Source organism: Nicotiana tomentosiformis, chromosome 2, assembly GCF_000390325.3.
Source record: "Nicotiana tomentosiformis chromosome 2, ASM39032v3, whole genome shotgun sequence".
Taxonomy (NCBI): domain Eukaryota; kingdom Viridiplantae; phylum Streptophyta; class Magnoliopsida; order Solanales; family Solanaceae; genus Nicotiana; species Nicotiana tomentosiformis.
In genome coordinates this window covers 73,686,113-73,706,806 of record NC_090813.1, presented here as the reverse complement: position 1 = coordinate 73,706,806, position 20,694 = coordinate 73,686,113, and the positions used below count along the sequence as shown (strand labels likewise).

Genomic DNA, 20,694 nt, shown 5'->3' with positions numbered 1-20,694 from the left:
GTATTGTCTCAGTGTGCCACAGGGAGGCTTCTATATTATTTTACCCTGATTACACTTATTCGTATGTATCATCGTACTTTACTCATTATATGGATATGCCTCGTGAGTCCTTAGCTTCACATGTTTGTGTATCCATGCCGTTGGGTGATACTATTATTGTGGACCGTGTATATCGGTCATGTGTGGTAACTATTGGGGGACTGGAGAATATAGTTTATCTCTCATTGCTCAATATGGTTGATTTTGATGTAATCTTGGGTGTGGATTGGTTGTCTCCATGTCATGCTATTCTGAACTGTCACACAAAAACTGTGACGTTGGCGATGTCGGGATTGCCAAAGGTCGAATGGAAGGGTTCTCTAGATTATGTTTCCAGCATGGTAATTTCTTATTTGAAGGCCCAACGTATGGTTAGGAAGGGGTATTTGTCGTATATGGCCTTTGTGAGAGATATTGATGCAAATAATCCTACTATTGATTCAATACAGGTCGTGCGAGACTTTTCGGATGTATTTCCTATAGACCTGTCGGGTATGCCACCTGACAGGGATATTGATTTCGGCATTGACTTGGTGCCGGGCACTCAACCCATTTCTATTCTTCGATATCGTATGGCACCAGCTGAATTGAAGGAATTAATAGAGCAACTTTAGGAACTCCTTGATAAGGGGTTTATTAGGCCTAGTGTGTCACCTTGGGATGCACCGGTTCTGTTTGTGAAAAAGAAAGATGGTACTATATGGATGTGCATTGATTACAGGCAACTGCATAAAGTTACAATCAAGAATAAATATTCTTTGCCACGTATTGATGATTTATTTGACCAGCTTCAGAGAGCGAGGGTATTCTCCAAAATTGATTTGAGATCTGGGTATCACCAATTAAAAATTCGGGATTCGGATATTCTAAAAATGACATTCAGGACTCGTTATGGCCACTATGAATTTCTCGTGATGTCTTTTGGGCTGACCAACCCCCCAGCAACATTTATGCACTTGATGAATAATGTATTTCAGTCATATCTTGATTCATTTGTCGTAGTATTTATTGATAATATCCTGGTATATTCACGTAGCCAGGATGAACATGCACAACACTTGGGTATTGTATTACAGAGGCTGAGAGAGGAGAGGCTTTATGCCAAATTCTCTAAATGTGAGTTCTGGCTTAGTTCAGTGGCACTCTTGGGGCACATAGTGTCTAGTGAAGGAATTAAGGTGGATCCGAAGAAAATAGAGGCAGTTCAGAGTTGGCCCATGCCATCTTCAGCTACTGAGATTCGGAGTTTTCTCGGCTTGGCCGGTTATTATCATCGCTTTGTGGATGGTTTCTCGTCTATTGCATCGTCTTTGACTAAATTGACCCAGAAAGGTGCTCCGTTTAGGTAGCCGGTTGAGTGTGAAGAGAGCTTTCATTGACTCAAGACAACTTTGACTACAACCCCAGTATTGGTGTTGCCTACAGGTTTAGGATCCTATATTGTATATTATGATGTGTCGCGTATTGGTCTCGGCGCAGTGCTAATGCAGTGATTGCCTATGTGTCCAAATAGTTAAAGGTACATGAGAAGAATTATCCAGTCCACGACTTTGAGTTAGTAGCTATTGTTCATGCCTTGAAGATTTGGCGGCATTATTTGTATGGTGTCCATTGTGAGGTTTATACCGATCACCGGAGTCTACAACATCTGTTTAAACAGAAAGATCTTAATTTGCGGCAGCGAAAATGGTTGGAGTTGCTTAAGTATTATGATATTACCATTCTCTATCATCCCGGAAAGGCTAATATGGTGGTCGATGCCTTGAGTCGTAAAGCAAAGAGTTTGGGCAGCTTAGCATACTTACCGGTAGCAAAGAGGCCTTTAGCCTTGGATGTTCAAGCCTTGGCTAACCAGTTCATCAGATTGGATATTTCTGAGCCGAGCCGAGTTCTGGCTTGGGTGGTTTCTCAGTATTCTCTTTATGATCGTATCAGAGAACGTCAATATGATGACCCCATATGCTTGTCCTTAAGGACACGGTTCAGCACGATGATGCCAATGAAGTCACTATTAGAGATAACGGTGTCTTACGGATGTAGGGCAGGCTATGTGTGCCTAATGTAGATGGTTTGCATGAGTTGATTCTCCAGGAAACTCATTGTTCGTGGTACTCTATTCATCCAGGTGCCGCGAAGATGTATCAATATTTGAGGCAGCACTATTGGTGGAGGCGAATGAAGAAATATATAGTTGGATTTATGGCTCGGTGTTTAAATTGTCAGCAAGTGAAGTACGAGCATCAGAGACCGGGTGGATTGCTTCAGAGACTTGAATTCAAGAGTGGAAATGAGAACGTATTACCATGGACTTCGTAGTTGGGATCCCACAGAACTTGAGGAAGTTTTATGCTATTTGGGTGATTGTAGATCGGTTGACCAAATCCGCGCATTTTATTCCAGTTGGTACTAATTATTCTTCGGAGCGGTTGGCTGAGATTTATATCCGTGAGATTGTTCGCCTACACGGTGTGCTAGTGTCCATCATTTCAGATCGGGGTACGCAGTTTACATCATAGTTTTGGAGAGCAGTGCAACGAGAATTGGGCACACATGTTCAGTTGAGTATAACATTTCACCCTCAGACGGACGGACAATCCGAGCGTACTATTCAAATATTGGAGAATATGCTACGTGCTTGTGTCATTGATTTTGGGGGTTCGTGGGAACAGTTTCTGCCACTCGCGGAGTTTTCTTACAATAACAGCTACCACTCGAGCATTCAAATGGATACGTATGAGGCTTTGTATGGGAGACGGTGCCGGTCTCCGGTGGGTTGGTTTGAGCCGGGTGAGGCTAGGCTATTGGGTATGGACTTGGTTCAGGATACTTTGGAGAAGGTTAAATTGATCCAGGAGAGGCTTCGCACGGCGCAGTCTAGACAGAAGAGTTATGCCGACAAGAAGGTCAGTGATGTTGCTTACATGATTGGGGAGAAGGTTCTGCTCAAGATTTCACCCATGAAGGGTGTGTTGAGGTTCGGGAAGAAGGGCAAGCTGAGCCCTCAGTATATTAGGCCTTTTGAGATACTTAAGAAGATTGAAGAGGTGGCTTATGAACTTGCTTTGCCACCTAGTCTATCAGGTGTGCATTCAGTGTTCCATGTATCCATGCTCCGAAAGTATGTCGGGGATCTGTCTCATATTTTGGATTTCAGTACAGTGCAGTCGGACGTTAATTTGACTTATGATGTGGAGCCGGTGACTATTTTAGACCGACAAGTTCGAAAGTTGAAATCAAAGAACATAACGTCAGTGAAGGTATAGTGGATAGGCCATCCAGTCGGAGAAGCTACTTGGGATATTGAGCGGGAGATGCGGAGCAAATATCCACACCTATTTGAGACTCTAGGTATGATTCTAATCCCGTTCGAGGACGAACGTTTGTTTAATCGGGGCTGCCCGCCTGCAGTAGGCCATATTGTCTTTATATATTATTATTATATAGAACGGGGTTACCCGTCTGCAGCAGGCCTTATAGGCTTTATTATTATACGGATCGGGACTGCCCGCCTGCAGTAGGCCATATCGGCTTTATATCATTCTTGGGCTGAAGCAGCCCCTCCGGAGTCTGTACACACCCGCATTTAGCGTAGATGACTATATATTCGGGATGGACTTCCAGGGCATGGACTTGCCTTACTTATTTATATTGTGATGAATTTTCCCTCGACATGGATCTTGTCCATATCATTTATATTTGGAGATAAATTACCCAGGGCTGGATTGGCCTTATACAGTACTGAGTGACTGACTGCCAGTCGATATGTATATATATATATATATACATGATGGAATATCCCTGGGCTGGTTTGGGCATAAACAGTACCGAGTGACCGAATGATTTGCGACCAGTAGTACATGAGGTCTTTCCACTGAGATGTCATATTCCTCATATCATGCAGTATTGGTCTATTTTTGCTTGTACTAAGTTTAACTGTTGAACTTGAAAGCATGCCTACATATCTGTACCATTATTTATGTACTGGACTGTACCTACGGAGCTCGTCACTACTTTCAGCCGAGAGGTTAGTATTGTTACTTATTGAGTTAGTTGTACTCATACTACACTCTGCACCTCGTGTGCAGATCTAGGTGATTTCAGAGACGGCGATTGTTAGATCTCTGAGTGCTATTAGTTGGAGACTATCAAGGTGGTTGCCTGGAGTTCGCTGACCTTGACTTTCTTTCTTTCAGTTATTGTACTGTTTTATACTTTCAGACAGTGTTTTATCAGTCAGACTTTGTATTCATATTAGATGCTCATGTACTTAGTGACACCGGGTTTTGGGAGTGTGTATATCTGTATTTGAGGGATTTCTTCCGCTGAATTTAAATATTATGTTTTCAGACTTAAAAGATATGGTGGTTTATTAAGATTGTTGGCTTGCTTAGTATTGAGATAGGCGCCATCACGATAGGTGAGATTTTGGGTCGTGGCAGTTTTCCAAAACGGCAGCTTTTTCAGGTCGACAAGACAATACACAAAACACATATTGGTGGCGCACTATGTTGCTTGTGATAATGATTCTTTAGGGTACAAGATAGCTTTTCCAGAACGACAGCTTTTTCAGGTCGACAAGACAATACACATAACACATATTGGTGGCACGCTATGTTGCGCGTGATAATGATTCTTTAGGGTACAAGACAGCTTTTCTAGAACGACATCTTTTTCAAGTCGACAAGACAATACACATAACGCATATTGGTGGCGTGCTCTATTGCGCGTGATAACGATTCTTTAGGGCATAAGACAACTTCTTAAACTGAACCAAGAGATCTATATTCAAAGACAATTTGAAGAAACATTACAACATCCATTACAAAAATGACACTAACATTTAATAAGTGGTTCAAGAAGAGGCAAAATGGTGAAGGTTGTTCAACAGATCCCCATGGAACACGTCTTAACACTATCGATCCCTACCTTGAAAAGAATATGCTAGGTTTCTATACTGATTTTGGTTGATGACAGGTGATATGATGTTCTGCGTCCCTTGGAAAATAAGCCTATTAGTATACACACTGATCTCAAAGTTGCAGGGCACATTATTGAGGGCGAAGCACATTCTACAAAGCCTGAAGGTATGCAAATTTGGGGCGAAAAACTACAATGGGTTCCCCTTTATTCAAAATGATGTGATTATGAAGTACTATGTCACTGACATGGGCTTGTTGTGCCACAAGCACTGCCTGCAACCTTCCAAACAAACACACACAAAGATGAACTAGAAGTGATTCGGCATTTGATGAAGGAGATTCTAGAGATGAAAAAGGCACTAGTTGTTCATCATGCAATGGATGATCTTTAATACCTGGGAGGAACGGAGGATCAGTATTGGGATTTATTAGAAAATGAAAATATGCATAGAGACAGTGATTATCTTGTTTTCTCAACAGTTATGGAGTGGGAGGAACTACCTAAGTTTCTACCACAGACGTTAGATGTAGAAGTCCCATATTATTGTAGAAATCAAGCAAGTGGTCTTGTTGATGATAGCAATGAAATACGAGAAATGTGTGTCAAATGGGGCCTAGATTACGATGCCCTCGAGCCTGAAGGGTGCGTACACGATGTTGATGAAGAAAATGAAGACAATGACAATTAAATAGTGCCAGACAACGACGAAAATGGTGAATGACATATGTTTTTTTTTCTTGGGGTGTATGTTAAATTGTTGTACTGAAGTATTAATGCTAAATATCAATTAGATTTAACCCCAATAGAAACATAATTTTATTTCATACATTTTGCAAGCTAAATATTTACATACATTTATTACAACAAATTACTACAACAAAACACTACGTGTATCCTTGATAATTGGGCACATTGAATGAACTTCCACCAAGAGCTGAATTACCACTGCTACCCAAACCAACTGAAGGACATTTACGACGGTCGTGTCCTGTTTGGGAACATATGCCACATTTACGTGCATAAACGTTATCACCAACATCCATTTGGTTCCGTATATACGTTTATTTTTGCACTTGTCGTTGACGCACATAATCCTTGTTACACACCATTTTAAATGATTTCGGCAACCAATAATGCTCAGCACCCACTGATTGCAATTATCCACTATAGGTGTTTAAGTATGCAGAAATATTATATTCTTTATCAACGTACCTCGTTGCCGCAAAACCTGTATGTCGAAAGCACTTCATGGCATGTGAGCACGACATGTGATATATGGACCATTTTCCATAGGAGTATAACCTTCTGGCTTCATTGACGGTGTGTGTATTATTCCCACGGTTGTGATGAATAACAATGCAAACTTCAAAAATATTTTGCTCGTTGCAATAATGCAAAAATGAATGCCACTATGCTCGCTTCCAGTATTTCTCAAATCTTTTCATTGGTATTGGCATAAATTCAACACCATTTCCATCAATGACAATGTACCTCTAGATCTTTCAATGAACCTCTCCGCCATCTGCTTGAATGACATACGCACTATGGCAGTGACAGGCAATCCACGTGCAAACTTCAATAACCCGTTGAAAGACTCTAACACATTTGTAGTGTGAATTCTCCATCTTCTGCCACCATCCGCATGCAAAGTCCACTTGTCAAGCTCATGTCGCATCAACCAATTATAGGCTCCTTGGTCTTTCTATCTGATCAATTCCATTCGCCTCCTGAATTTACACTCTTGGTGATTTGTTGTAGCCATCCACATTAAATTATGCAACTCCTTGTTCGAATAAGCCATCTGAAAGTTGGCCTTCAGGTGCCTCACACAGTAATGGTGGTAGGCATACGAATCCTTCCATGCACGCAAATTCTGTACAGAACCTAACAGTAATGGTGGTAGGCATACGGTTCCTTCTATGCCCTTTGACAACATCGTTGCCCTAGATTCATCCCACATTGCTGTCCGAATTTTGTCACGATTCCTTGTGAGGGCATCCACATCCGGCATACTTGGCAAATGATCAAGGTAGGGAATCTCCCTTGAATGAAAAGGCACATGGGACTCATACACTCTTGGTCTAAGGGAGGTGGAGCATGCTCCCTCGTCAAATTAGGTTCAACATTCTCGTCCTCATCATCATCACCCTCATCAGGGAAGGGTGTTTCTTCTCCAGACTCATCAGCATTGTTATCATAATCACTATTCTCTTTCTGACTCTGCGCATTTGCCAGATCCCGATTAAATATATCGTCTTCGGGCAATTGAGTAAGGACAGGACATTCAAGTTGCTCGTTTTTACTACACAACCAATAAAATAATGAGTTTCTCAAATTCATCCAAACTTTACATATACACTTTATCACTTCACTTACAAATCATAAAGTGTTGATATCCCATAATGCACATTATCCTGTTGATGATGACTCCCGGATGGACCACCATGATCCAACACACCAAAACTAGGCATATTCCAACTGGCCGTTGGTTCACAACTTGTAAAGTTCATATCTGGCCGGTACCCCCTGTGGAATATATGAGTGTTAATAAAAATTTAATACATAAAAATATCGTAACACAAAGAAAAATTAAAGTTTATCACTCGGCTTGTGGATTATGTAAACTATGGGAGAGATTATTTCCTCGCTCCTCATTCGCTCGCAGAGATAAGTTTAGATCAGGCCAAACTTTTTGACCGGAACCTGTTTGGCTAAAACTGCTCCAAAATAACCACTTGATGATTGAGGGATATCCCTGCTTTGTGAAACCTCATTATTGCGAACGTTTTCAGCCTTGACGTACATTTCCAACATTTTTATCAGAAGAATTTCCCGCTGTTCATCCGGAGTCCTAAGAAAATATTTCAGAGTTTTATCGTCTTCGATGTTAAACTCAACACAGCAGCAACCCCTTGCGGAGTAATAGAATACAGATATCTTCTAGTTACTTTAATATTCACTGAACGTTTGCTCACACTCATTTTTTTTTTACATAACAACGATACTAATGTATCGTACTCCATTGTAAGTGGCAACTTAACATGACATTATGGAGAACAACTATAGTGCACTTAGTTATTCTCCACCACAACCTTACCCCCCCAATATAATAAAACCCTAATTTTTCGCTATTCGAACATTATGACAAAATACAAAATAACTTAACAAATAAATATTTAATGAACAAATATTTCGGAAGACTTGAAGGATCCTTAATGGATTTTTACAAAATTCTGAAACTCCTTAAATAAGGAAAAAATCAGTCCCGGGGTACAATTATTTGATGTATAGCGCGGTATATATGCACGCTATACCCCTATGAATTATTGGTATGTCAGTTAAGTGCAGAAGAATTATTGGGGGACCCAACATTTATGTATAGCATGGTATATATGCGCGCTATACCTATAGCGCGGCTATTCACCGCGCTATACCTTAACGGACAAACGTACCGTTAAGGTATAACACGGTGAATAACCGCGCTATATATATAATGGTGCCCATTTTTTTTTTTTTTTTTTTTTACATATTTTGGTCGCTTGAGTCCAAAATACCACAATTAAGTTTCGGTGGAGTTCCATATGGTATTTGGTATGACTTGTCAGTTGATTTATCTTTTGGGGTTGAGTTAGGTACCAGGTGTCCATTATTATCTTGATATTAGAGCCAGGTTCAGCGGGACGAGTATTGTGATCGGTTGCCATAATTACTCTAACTATTGTGAAACTTAGTTCGAGCTGGAATAAGGTGCGAGAGGCGTGAGGTGAAAATAACACTCGTCCTATAACTCTAAATTCTACTCTCCTCTTTGCTTTGTTCATGATTTGATTCAATAGCATTATAGTGACTGTTCTTCAGATTATTGGTCATGTTCCTTTCACGTGTTGCAAAATTTCCCTGAATGCCAACCAATTTTGTTTAAGATTTGAAAAACAAATTCCCCCTTATAATCATCTTTAGTTTTTTTATTCCAAAATACCATATCCAGTAAATAGAAGGAAAAGGGAAAGAAGAGATAAATAAGGGGATCCTAGACCAGTGCATGAAATTGGGCCAAGAAGGTATTTTACTTGCATAAACGGGTTGAATAGCAACTGTACATAAGTTTGGGCCCAACAGATACCCAGATACAATGGCCGTAAGTTCCTGCCTACTCAAATATCATATGAATTGAGAATTATGATATCAGTTCTCATTCCCAAATACTGGCATTGCTCTTTAGCAAATAATAATTAGAGACTCAAGTTGATCTACAACTCAAAATGTTTTTCATCTATTAACTTTTGGCTCTTTTATGATTTGACCTAGGTCTGTTAACACCTGATTAATGACTTTTCTGGTTCATGTTTTCTTTAAATAAAGGTTTATAACGTATGTTCAGTTGTCAATATATTGTCACTTATCTTGCGACTCCTATTTCACCATGTTAGTTTAATAGATATGCTTATAGCAGGTTCTTATATAGTAAGTACAAGTCCTAAATGATTTTCGTATGACTATTTGAACAACATAAACAAACTGGCCCCTCTTATAATTTCTTTTTTCCCCCTTCCTTTTAGGTACATATTAATTAAATCCTCGTACTATTTCTCCAAATTCATTTAGCGCCTCCTTTGACAGAGTATGAATAGGTGGATGCAAATGGGAGGGGTGGGTTCACGTGAACCCATTCTGTTGGGATTTTAAGCTTGTGTAGCTTAAAGAGGGTGAATGAGAAATGGAGGAAAAATGAAATATTTGAGTTTCCCTTGGCAAAGGGACATTGTCCCATATCGGAGGAAGAAAAGGCTTTAAAAGGGACATTGTCCCATATTGGAGGAAGAAAATAATTTTGATGGGTATATATATAATTGCTCTTCTTCTAGTTCTTAAAGAGTTAAGAAGAAGGCAAGCCTCGCGCCGTCGTCGTCGTCGCTCGGCTTCGGCTTCGGTCAAAGATTGATTGATTAATCTTTTTGGACAAAATTCCTTTCAATTATTTAATTAATTAATTAAATAATTAACGAAAAATTCAATCCGGAATAACCAATGACCCGCGACCCGGTTCGGTCAGGCCCAGAATTTTTTCTTACGAAATTTTCTGTACTTGAGGGGAATAATTTCCTTAAGGACACACTGTGTATTCAGTGAGCTCGATTTATTCCTATACTATTTTTTGTTTTTCAGAATCTATTTCGTTAAACAAGTATTACTAACTTTCTGTTTTGTTTTTTCAGAAAGTTTAATTGTTTATTACAGCAATACAGATTTATAACATTTTTAAGGAAATTATTTTATTATATTCTGTATTTTATTTGTGGAGATTAAAACATGTGTGGTTTTCTACTCCTTCTGAATTTTATTATTCTGATTTGAAGATATAAAAAACTTCATCAGAGTATTGAAATTCATAAAACGATTTGAAGAACATAAAAACTTCATCGTTTTCCTGTGAAACAGTATATAAAAACTTCGATTTTATTTATTATACATACTTTTTTTTGTTAATAACAGTATTGTTTACTGTTCTGATTTTGCCATTAATTGAACTCTTCTATTATTTACAGTGAGAAATGGCAATTGATAACGAAAATTCTTCTGTGACTATTGTGACGACGATGATAGCCTTGTCAAGCCGGACTGTTGTTCCACCGGCAGAGAAACTGGGGAAATTTTCCAGAGCCAACTTCAAAGGATGGCAGCAAAGGGTGTTCTTCTAGCTTACCACACTTGGTATGCAGAAATTCACTAGTGAAGAACCTCCAGTGCCTGCTGCGGACATGCCAGACAACGAGAAATTCATGATTGTTGAGGCGTGGATGCAGACAGATTTTTTTTGCAAAGGCTATATCTTAAGCGCTTTAGAGGATGACTTGTACAATGTGTACAGTGCGATGAATACTTCGAAAGAATTATGGGACGCACTTGAGAAGAAGTACAAGACTGAAGATGCATGCTTGAAGAAGTTCCTGGTTGCCAAGTTTCTAGACTATAAAATGATAGACAGTAAAACTGTTGGAACCCAAGTTCAGGAGCTTCAACTTATTTTTCATGACCTTATTGTTGAAGGTATGATCGTGAATGAAGCATTTCAAGTGGTTGCAATGATTGAAAAATTGCCTCCTTCGTGGAGAGATTTCAAGAACTATCTTAAGCACAAGTGCAAAGAAATGAAGTTGGAAGATCTTATGATTCGTCTCAATATTGAGGAAGACAACAAAACAGCCGAGAAGAAGTCTCGTGGAAATTCAACGATCATGGGTATCGTTGAGGAGATTTCTCCAAAAAGTAAGAAGAGAAAGAGGTCTTCTGGACAGACTAAGGAACAGAACAAAAAGAAATTCAAGGGAAGCTGCTACAATTGTGGAAAAACCGATCACAAAGCCCCTGATTGTCGTCTCCCGAAAAAGTATAAGAAGAAGGGACAGACCAACATAGTGGAGAAGAATAATGATATTGATGATCTGTGTGCAATGCTTTCGGAATGCAACCTAGTTGGAAATCCGAAGGAGTGGTGGATTGACTCTGGAGCCACTCGACATGTTTGTGCTGTCAAGAAAGCATTTGCGACTTACTCTACTGCTGGTCCCGAAGAAGAGCTTTCCATGGAAAATACTGCAACAGCCAAGATTGAAGGTTATGGGAAGATATTCCTGAAAATGACTTCCGGCAAGGTGTTAACGCTCAACAACGTTCTTCATGTTCCTACTATTAGGAAGAATTTAGTTTCTACTTCTTTGCTTGTTAAGAATGGATTCAAATGTATATTTATTTCTGATAAAGTTGTTGTAAGCAAGAATAAAATATATGTTGGAAAGGGCTACCTCACAGAGGGCCTCTTCAAACTAAATGTAATGGTTGTTGACAGTATGAATAAAATTGCAGCTTCTTCTTATTTATTGGAGTCAAATGATTTATGGCATATTCGTTTAGGACATGTCAATTACAAAACCTTGCGGAAGTTAATTAATTTAGAAGTGTTGCCTAAATTCGAGTGTAATAAATCAAAATGTCAAATATGTGTTGAGTCTAAGTTTGTAAAACATCCTTATAAGTCTATTGAAAGGAATTCAAATCATTTAGACTTAATTCATACTGACATTTGTGATATGAAGTCGACACCATCTCGAGGTGGGAAAAAGTATTTTATTACTTTTATTGACGACTGCACTCGATATTGTTATGTTTATTTGCTTAATAGTAAGGATGAAGCAATTGAAGCATTTAAGCAATACAAGAATGAAGTGGAGAATCAATTGAATAAAAAGATCAAAATGATTAGAAGTGATAGGGGTGGAGAATATGAATTTCCATTTGCAGAAATATGTTCGGAATATGGAATTATCCATCAAACTACTGCACCTTACACACCTCAATCCAATGAAATTGTGGAAAGAAAAAATCGGACATTAAAGGAAATGATGAATTCTTTATTAATAAGTTCCGGATTACCGCAGAGTTTGTGGAGCGAAGCTATCCTTACAGCTAACCGAATACTCAACAGAGTACCCCACCGCAAAACGCAATCTATTCCATATGAAAAATGGAAAGGAAGAAAACCCAACTTAAAATATTTCAAAGTGTGGGGGTGTCTAGCAAAGGTACAAGTTCCTTTACCTAAAAGGGTTAAAATCGGACCAAAAACTGTTGATTGCATTTTCATTGGATATGCTACAAACAGTAAAGCATGTCGGTTTTTGGTTCATAAATCCGATAATCCCGAAATTCATGTTAATACGGTAATGGAATCAGATAATGCTGAATTCTTTGAAAGCATCTATCCGTATAAAACTAAATGTGAGTCGTTAAGTGAAAGCCCTAAACGACCTCGGGAAGAACCAAAGGAAAATACTCCAAGTATAGAAGATCCAAGGCATAGCAAACGTCAAAGAACATCTACTTCCTTTGGACCAAATTTTGTGACATTCTTGCTTGAACATGAGCCTCAATCTTTTAAAGCAGCTATGTCATCTTTTGATTCAGCGTTTTGGAAAGAGGCAATCAATAGTGAGATTCAATCAATTTTGGATAACCATATATGGGAATTGGTAGATCTTCCTCCGGGAAATAAGCCTTTAGGTTCGATATGGATCTTTAAACGGAAAGTGAAAGCTGATGGCACTATTGACAAATATAAGGCAAGACTTGTTGTCAAAGGTTATAGACAAAAGGAAGGCATTGATTACTTTGACACTTACTCGCTAGTAACGAGGATAACATCTATTAGGGTGTTAGTGGCACTAGCGGCCGTGTATGGTCTTGAAATCCATCAAATGGATGTTAAAACAGCTTTCTTAAATGGAGAATTAGAGGAAGAGATTTACATGGAACAACCTGAGGGTTTTGTGGTAACTGGTAAAGAAAAGAAAGTGTGCAAACTTGTTAAGTCGCTTTATGGACTTAAACAAGCACCCAAGCAATGGCATGCCAAATTTGACCAAACAATGTTGGCAAGTGGGTTTAAAATCAACGAGTGCGACAAAAGTGTTTACATTAAAAACACTCCAGGTCATGAAGTCATTGTTTATTTATATGTTGATGACATGTTGATAATGAGCAAAAACATGGCAGATATAAATGCTACTAAGCGCATGTTGGCTAGCAAATTCGATATGAAAGACTTAGGAGTTGCTGATGTGATCTTAGGAATCAGAATTCACAAGACTTCACAAGGTCTAGCATTATCACAGTCTCACTACATTGAAAAGGTACTTGACAAGTTTAAGTATTTGGATTTCAAAATTGCCAAGACTCCAATTGACGTGAGTTATGCACTTCAAAAGAATGAAGGTGAAAGTGACTCACAATTGGATTATGCAAGAGTATTGGGAAGTTTGATATATATCATGAATTGTACACGACCAGATATAACATGTGCTATTAGTAAACTGAGTTGGTTTACAAGTAATCCCAATCACATACATTGGATGGCAATGAAACAAGTTTTGGGGTATCTCAAACATACCCAAAATTACGCTTTGCATTATAACAAATATCCCTCCGTGATCGAGGGATATAGTGATGCAAATTGAATCACTGGATCATCTGAAATTAAATCCACGAGTGGATATATTTTCACAATTGGGGGTGGAGCAGTGTCTTGGAAATCATCCAAACAAACGTGCATCGCTCATTCTACAATGGAATTTGAATTCATAGCTTTAGATAAGGCCGGTGAAGAAGCTGAATGGCTCCGAAATTTCTTGGAAGATATTCCATTTTGGCCCAAACCTTTGGCACCTATTTGTATACATTGTGATAGTCAAGCGGCAATAGGCAGCGCATGGAGCGTTATGTATAACGGAAAATCTCGTCATATACGACAGAGATACAATACCGTTAGACAACTATTATCTAGTGATGTTATCACAATTGACTACATAAAGTCAAGAGATAACGTGTTGGATCTACTTACAAAAGGCCTATCTAGAGAGGCAGTTGAAAGATCATCAAAGGGAATGGGGTTAAGGTCTAGGACAAGTCATCATGACGGTAACTCTACCTAGCAGACTGGAGATCCCACGAGCTAGGTTCAAAGAGATCGAACAAAGTTATGAATGACAGTTCAACATTGTTAAATAACTCAACCCATTCTCGTGATGAAGACAATGTTCAGAAATCGAGATAAAACATTAAGGCTTTTTGATGAGTCAACAAAGCTTAAAGGTTTTTTAATAATTTGCTAAGTCTGGCAGGATATGACCAGATAGTGTGTCTATAGGATTACACGTTTAGAAATCATCTATGTGAGTGTGAAGTGTAAGCCGCTTCAAGGGGAATGAAAGTAAAGGCCCATTCTCTAAGCACTCATGAAATCAAGCGGTGTTCATGGTTGAAACGAACATAATCGTGAGAACCATAGATGGTTAAGGATTGATTGTGTGACTTATGTTATATAGGTATACAACAAAGCTCGGCGGTTCAAAGATATCAAATCTACCGATTGACCGAGTATATCCGATATAAATTCACTACGGAAAGTTCAAAGGAAAACCTACTTATCCAGATGCAATTAATTCTTACATGTAAAATACACACGCGTCCGTGCATTCCTTTATTTTATAGCCATTCCCCATTCATGTGGGGGATTGTTAGGATTTTAAGCTTGTGTAGCTTAAAGAGGGTGAATGAGAAATGGAGGAGAAATGAAATATTTGAGTTTTCCTTGGCAAAGGGACATTGTCCTATATCGGAGAAAGAAAAGGCTTTTGATGGGTATATATATATATAATTGCTCTTCTTCTAGCTTTTAAAGAGTTAAGAAGAAGGCAAACCTCACGCCGTCGTCGTCGTCGCTCGCTCGGCTCGGCTTCGGCTTTGGTTTCGGTTTCGGATTCGGATTTGAATTTGGATTTGGTCAAAGATCGATTGATTGATTAATCTCTTTGGACAAAATTCCTTTCAATTATTTAATTAATTAATTAAATAATTAACGAAAAATTCAATCCGGAAAAACCCATGACCCGCGACCAGGTTCGGTCAGGCCCGTTTTCTTTTTCGGATTATTTTAAATATATTTTTCCGCAATATTTCAAACAACCCTGTTCCAACAGCCATGGCTGTTTCTGAAAGGTTGCAAACCTTTTTAGAAACAATGCCAGCAACTCTATAAATAGAGTTTGAATCCCAGAATCTTTCCTTACGAAATTTTCTGAGCTTCTTCTTCTGCACAATAAATTCTAGTGTGTTTTACGGCCTTCGAGTGGCTCGCTGTTCACTGGCGTTTTGGTACCAACACTCTGGTGAGTTAAATCGTTCTATCCTGGGAGGATATATTCCAGCACCTCGGGTACTTGAGGGGAATAATTTTCTTAAGGACACACTGTGTATTCAGTGGGCTCGATTTATTCCTATACTGTTTTTTATTTTTCAGAATCTATTTCGTTAAATAAGTATTACTAACTTTCTGTTTTATTTTTTCAGAAAATTTAATTGTTTATTACAGCAATACAGAATTATAACATTCTCTTCTCCTTAAATCATGTATAACACTATTGAGTTACAATTCAAATATTTAAATTAACATTAGTGAACTCAAGCTTACGTGACACTTTAGTGCACTAATAAGAAGGTTCACCTTTTACTGTTTAGTTTGGGGTTCGATTCTAGTACTCTTTTTTTTTAAAATTATATTTTAATTAATAAATAGTGATAAATCCCCATACCCCTGCCACTTTTTCTAATTAAACACACTTTTTTATTTTCCCCCCCTTTTTTATTGGTTACACGTTTTCTTTTTGTTTTTTTCTCTTCTATTTCTTTAGTCTTTGTTTTGATTTTAAAATTCCTAAATCAAAAATACATTTCTAGGACAGAAACTCGGATCTCTGACGATGGTGCCTCATGCTCTTGAAATCTTGAGTACACCTTTGAGTATAAAGATGTTACCATATATTTAAAAGCAATTACAGAATAATTGGTTAAACATATAGATTACCCAAAAAATATATTAGGTACTTTTGACTAAACTTTTTTTCGTATACTAACTAAACAAACATTTTGATTATGATGCTGATAATAAAATCAAGTCGGAAAATTTCTTTTTGTCCAACTACAAATAGACCCTAAATATTGACGAGCTAGGTTACTCGCTATCACACACGGAAACGAATATGTAAGCCAGCAGGAAGACATGAGTTTGGACTTTGGACCCAAATATTGTCTAATTAGACTCGAGCTACCAAACTATGGCAAAAAAAAAAAAAAGAGAGAGAGAGAGAAAAACAGGCATAATGCATTAATTTATTGCGCTATGTCCCTTTCTTTAACGAACACTGTTAACGTCCCTCTTTCTTTGTTCTTGAAATCCACATGACTCAGGAAAAGTAGATAAAGTGAATTTAATGTACTAAAAGAGAAGTAGAGTGTTGGGTGGTGCAATGTCTGATTTTGGCCTTGAGCTCCAAGGTTCGATTCCTTCCACCAACAATATTTTATTTTTTGATATTTTTCTTTTTAAATTTAATTATTAAAATTTTAGTTATATTTACACTTTATGAATTTTATTAGTCGAAATTCTAATTATAAATCTTATAATTTTCTTATTATTAAATATAAGCTAATTATAACTATTTAATCTTTAAAATTATAATCCAAGAATTATTATTAGCTAAGTAATGGATTATGATTTTCATATTCTTATCAGGATAATTAATTAAATGATTGTTCATAAACTAAATGATTATAAATATTGTTTAGTTTATGAAAATTTAGTTAAAAAAATTAATTAAATGGTTGTTCATAAATTAAATAGTTATAATCAGTTTATCTAAGGATAATTCTTATTAGAAAAAATTTAGTCTATGAGCAACCATTTAATTAGTTTTCCGAATAAGAATATAAGAATTATATTCCATTACTTAGCTAATAATAATCCTAATGAATTATAATTTTAAAAATTAAATGATTATAATCAGTTTATATTTAATAATAAGAACAACCATATTCATATTTAAAAAATTTAAATGGATAATACTATTACAATAGCCAAGGAATAAAAGGAGAAATAAAAAATACATTTCAGGAAAAATATAAAAAATATAATTAGAATTTTGATTAATAAAATTCATATAGTGTAAATATAACAAAAATTTTAATAATTAAATTTAAAAAGAAAAATATTAAAAAATAAAAAAATTCCAAGCAATAGATTAAACTGTATATATTAATTAATTGCAAAAAAAAACTGTATATATTAATTAAATTTCTCTTATGAAATTTTAACTATAAAATAAAAATCATAATTCTAATTTGAAAATAAAAAGAGAAAAATAATAATTTTGTTTTGCATATAATACAAAATAACAACTATTAAAAATATCGGTAGATTTTTTTAACGAAATAATAAAAGGCTTTTTTTTTATATACTTTAAATGAATTCAAACGTCATAATTTTCTAATAAGTATTAAATGATTTTAATTAAATTAAAAAGTAATTATAAATATTAAAGTATTTATATCTAAATACTTAAACCAAATAATGAAAAAAGATCGAAAAACAAACTGTTGGTGGTGATAGGATTCGAACATTTGAGTTTGAGTTCAAACCCAACTTTGTATCTAGCATTTAACCATTGCACCACCCAACACTGTGCTTCTATTTTAGTACATTAAATTTCTTTATCTTTTCATGCGTCATGAGTATTTCAAGAACAAAGAAAGAGCGACATTAACAGTGTCCATTAAAAAAAGGGACATACATAGCGCATTAAATTAATTAATGCGTTATACTTAGCTTGAGTCTAATTATATAATATTTGGGTTCCGGACTCGCAAGAACATCGTGTATCTAAAGCCAATAAAGATGCTATTATCAGTTCGGAAAGAAATTGGTTAAAACAGAACTTAGAAAAAGGTTTATGTACAAAAGAGGATTGAGTGGAAGAGAAGAGATTAGCAAAAGGAAGATTTGTACTAGCCACATTGTCATTTTAGGACCACAAGTACTTATAGCTTTTTATCTTTGAAATAGCCTAGACAACCCTTATCCCCTACTGTACGTAGCCTGGGAATTGAATGAATGATGTCTCATTACGCGACAAAAATGATAAGGTAAAAGTTAATTAACTCTTATGCTAACTAATTATTGGGTATCCAGTTGAGCTTACTTATACATTTCCAGAAATAATTTGTAGGTGAAATTTATTTTAATGATATATACTCCTTATAAGGGATCGAGAAGCGTTCAAGTCAATTCGAGAAATATAGATCCGAGAAATATATATATACACTATAAGTACAACGTCCATTTGAATGTTATTTCATTCTAACATCCAAACTCATGTGATGTATTTGACACTCTCTGATTATGTCACACGCCAAGTCAAACCAAAGAGGCCACGACCAATAAGGTCATACCTTGTTAAACCCTTGTAATCTAAAACACTGTATTTATAATTGTAGATTTCTTACAGTTATTGAGTGATCAAGTCAAAAATGTAAGTTCATCAACAAAAATAAAAGAAAAAAACACAAGAGGATATAGGTGGGGAAATGAGTGCAATATTAACATAACATATGACCAATCGATTAAAGATTGAAAACTGGACAAATTCAATAATAATGCAGGAAATTGTTCAACAGAAATCCATTTTTCACCGTAAAAATGAAACTAGAACCTTGATACACGGTGCGTTACTCTTATCCCACAATTCATACACAACTCTTTCTTGGATCTATTCATTGATAGGAAAAAGAAAAAACATGAACGGGATAAGTACTAAAGCAGCAAGCAGAAATAATTTAGCACATGCCAAAAGAAATAGTAGTAGTAATTTAGTTGCTAGCTAGCTAGCTAGCACCTGAACCAACAAACTTCTTTAATCTGTCTGAGATTCTTGCAGCTCTGTATCCTGTTGCACATTCTCCCACCTACATTTTATCAAGAAAAAACATATCTATATCATATATCATATCACAAACTAAACAAATCCACGGAAGCGAATCCAGAATCTAGTCATAGATTTAGATTAAGTCATGTAATTTTGTTATAGAAATACATTTTCATTTCTTTTTTTCCCCCTCATAAATATACATAATTCGATCCAAAAGAATGAGTTCGGTTGAACCCAGTGTAATTTCTACGTACCTTTGAATGTATGGAATGGAAGATGGTGTCACCAATGAGAGTATAACTAGCATTGATAACTTCTAGGTTTTCTTCGTGAAGCATACGTATAATATCGTTGAATATGAACTGATAATCTATACGAGTAATTAGAACAACGTCTAGAGATGAATCCACATGATGTATTTCAAGATGTGGCAATAATGGCAATGTTTCCTTTCTCCCACTGCTTGACGTAATTGAACTTGAATTTTCACCAACAGTTAAGCTTTCTTTTCTCTGTCTCATTCTTTCCAAATCTATCTGCAGTTTCTTAATATAGTTGGCTGCTTCTTCCAGTTGATCAGGCAGCGATAAAACTTCCTGCAAATTAAGCTCAGATAATTAATTACCTTAAGGAAGTCAATGCAACATGCTAGCGAATAACTGCAATTTCATATTTTAAATTTTATTTAAAAAAAGAAAAAAAAGCATGACTTATATGATTTCGAAGTATGTTACTCATGTTTCGATTAATATATGAAGCTTCTACTAGATCTCCATACGATTTCCAACATGAGCTAAATCAGAGGGGTTTTGGGGATATAAGCATGAAAATGTGCTTGAAATTAAAAGAAGATAAACATCCGAGAAAATTAAAAATAGAGGAGAAAAGAAAAGAACCCTAGAATGTTGTTGATGAGGCACAAGAGAATTGAGCTCGGAATAAAGACCTTTCATTTGATTTCTTCTGTTTTTCTCAATAGTTTTTCTGTCAGCTTTTGATAAGGAACTAGGGTCGTTACACTGCTCCATATCTATATATATGCCTCTCCAACAAACTTGGGAAATAACAAGATCTCAGTCCTATCTTTAACAGAAGGTGTTAAATATATTTGTAGGACTTATTATTTTTTTTGTATTTCTGAAACAGTGGAGAAGCAAAAGTTGAGTAATACTGTAGTAAATAAAAGCGAAAGGCAATAACTGAAGGAGAATACAACATGATTATGTGAGGGTGAAAAAGATGATAGAATGGTAGGTAGGGCTGTCCTATTATCTTTATGGTCCCAGATGTGACTATTTTTGACCATTCTTGATTCTCCAATAATGGGAACCCAAGAGTCCAAGAGACTGTATCAATCAATATCAGCCTGATTATGAAATTGGTTGTTGATGTTTTACTACATTTTAACAATATTATAAGTTTA

At 36.5% G+C, this 20,694-nt stretch overlaps 1 protein-coding gene across 1 annotated transcript; it reads right to left on the bottom strand.

The window, feature by feature from the left end:
• Nucleotides 1–18,966: 18,966 nt before the first annotated feature.
• On the bottom strand, nucleotides 18,967–20,443 carry LOC104111721 (transcription factor bHLH162). The gene is made up of 3 exons (XM_009621479.4): nucleotides 20,168–20,443; nucleotides 19,526–19,867; nucleotides 18,967–19,308 (listed from the first exon to the last, which is right to left on the bottom strand). The coding sequence occupies exons 1-3, from the start codon at nucleotides 20,297–20,299 to the stop codon at nucleotides 19,228–19,230; spliced, it is 555 nt and encodes a 184-aa protein (XP_009619774.1). The 5' UTR covers nucleotides 20,300–20,443; the 3' UTR covers nucleotides 18,967–19,227.
• Nucleotides 20,444–20,694: the final 251 nt, after the last annotated feature.

Bases quoted from the DNA above. Each gene is read 5' to 3' on its own strand.
- LOC104111721 (XM_009621479.4), bottom strand. From the start codon at position 20,299: ATGGAGCAGTGTAACGACCCTAGTTCCTTATCAAAAGCTGACAGAAAA. The intron at 19,868-20,167 runs GTTCTTTTCTTT...CTTAATTTGCAG, and splicing joins CTCATCAACAACATTCTAGG to GAAGTTTTATCGCTGCCTGA. The intron at 19,309-19,525 runs GTACGTAGAAAT...GATAAAATGTAG, and splicing joins TCCATTCCATACATTCAAAG to GTGGGAGAATGTGCAACAGG.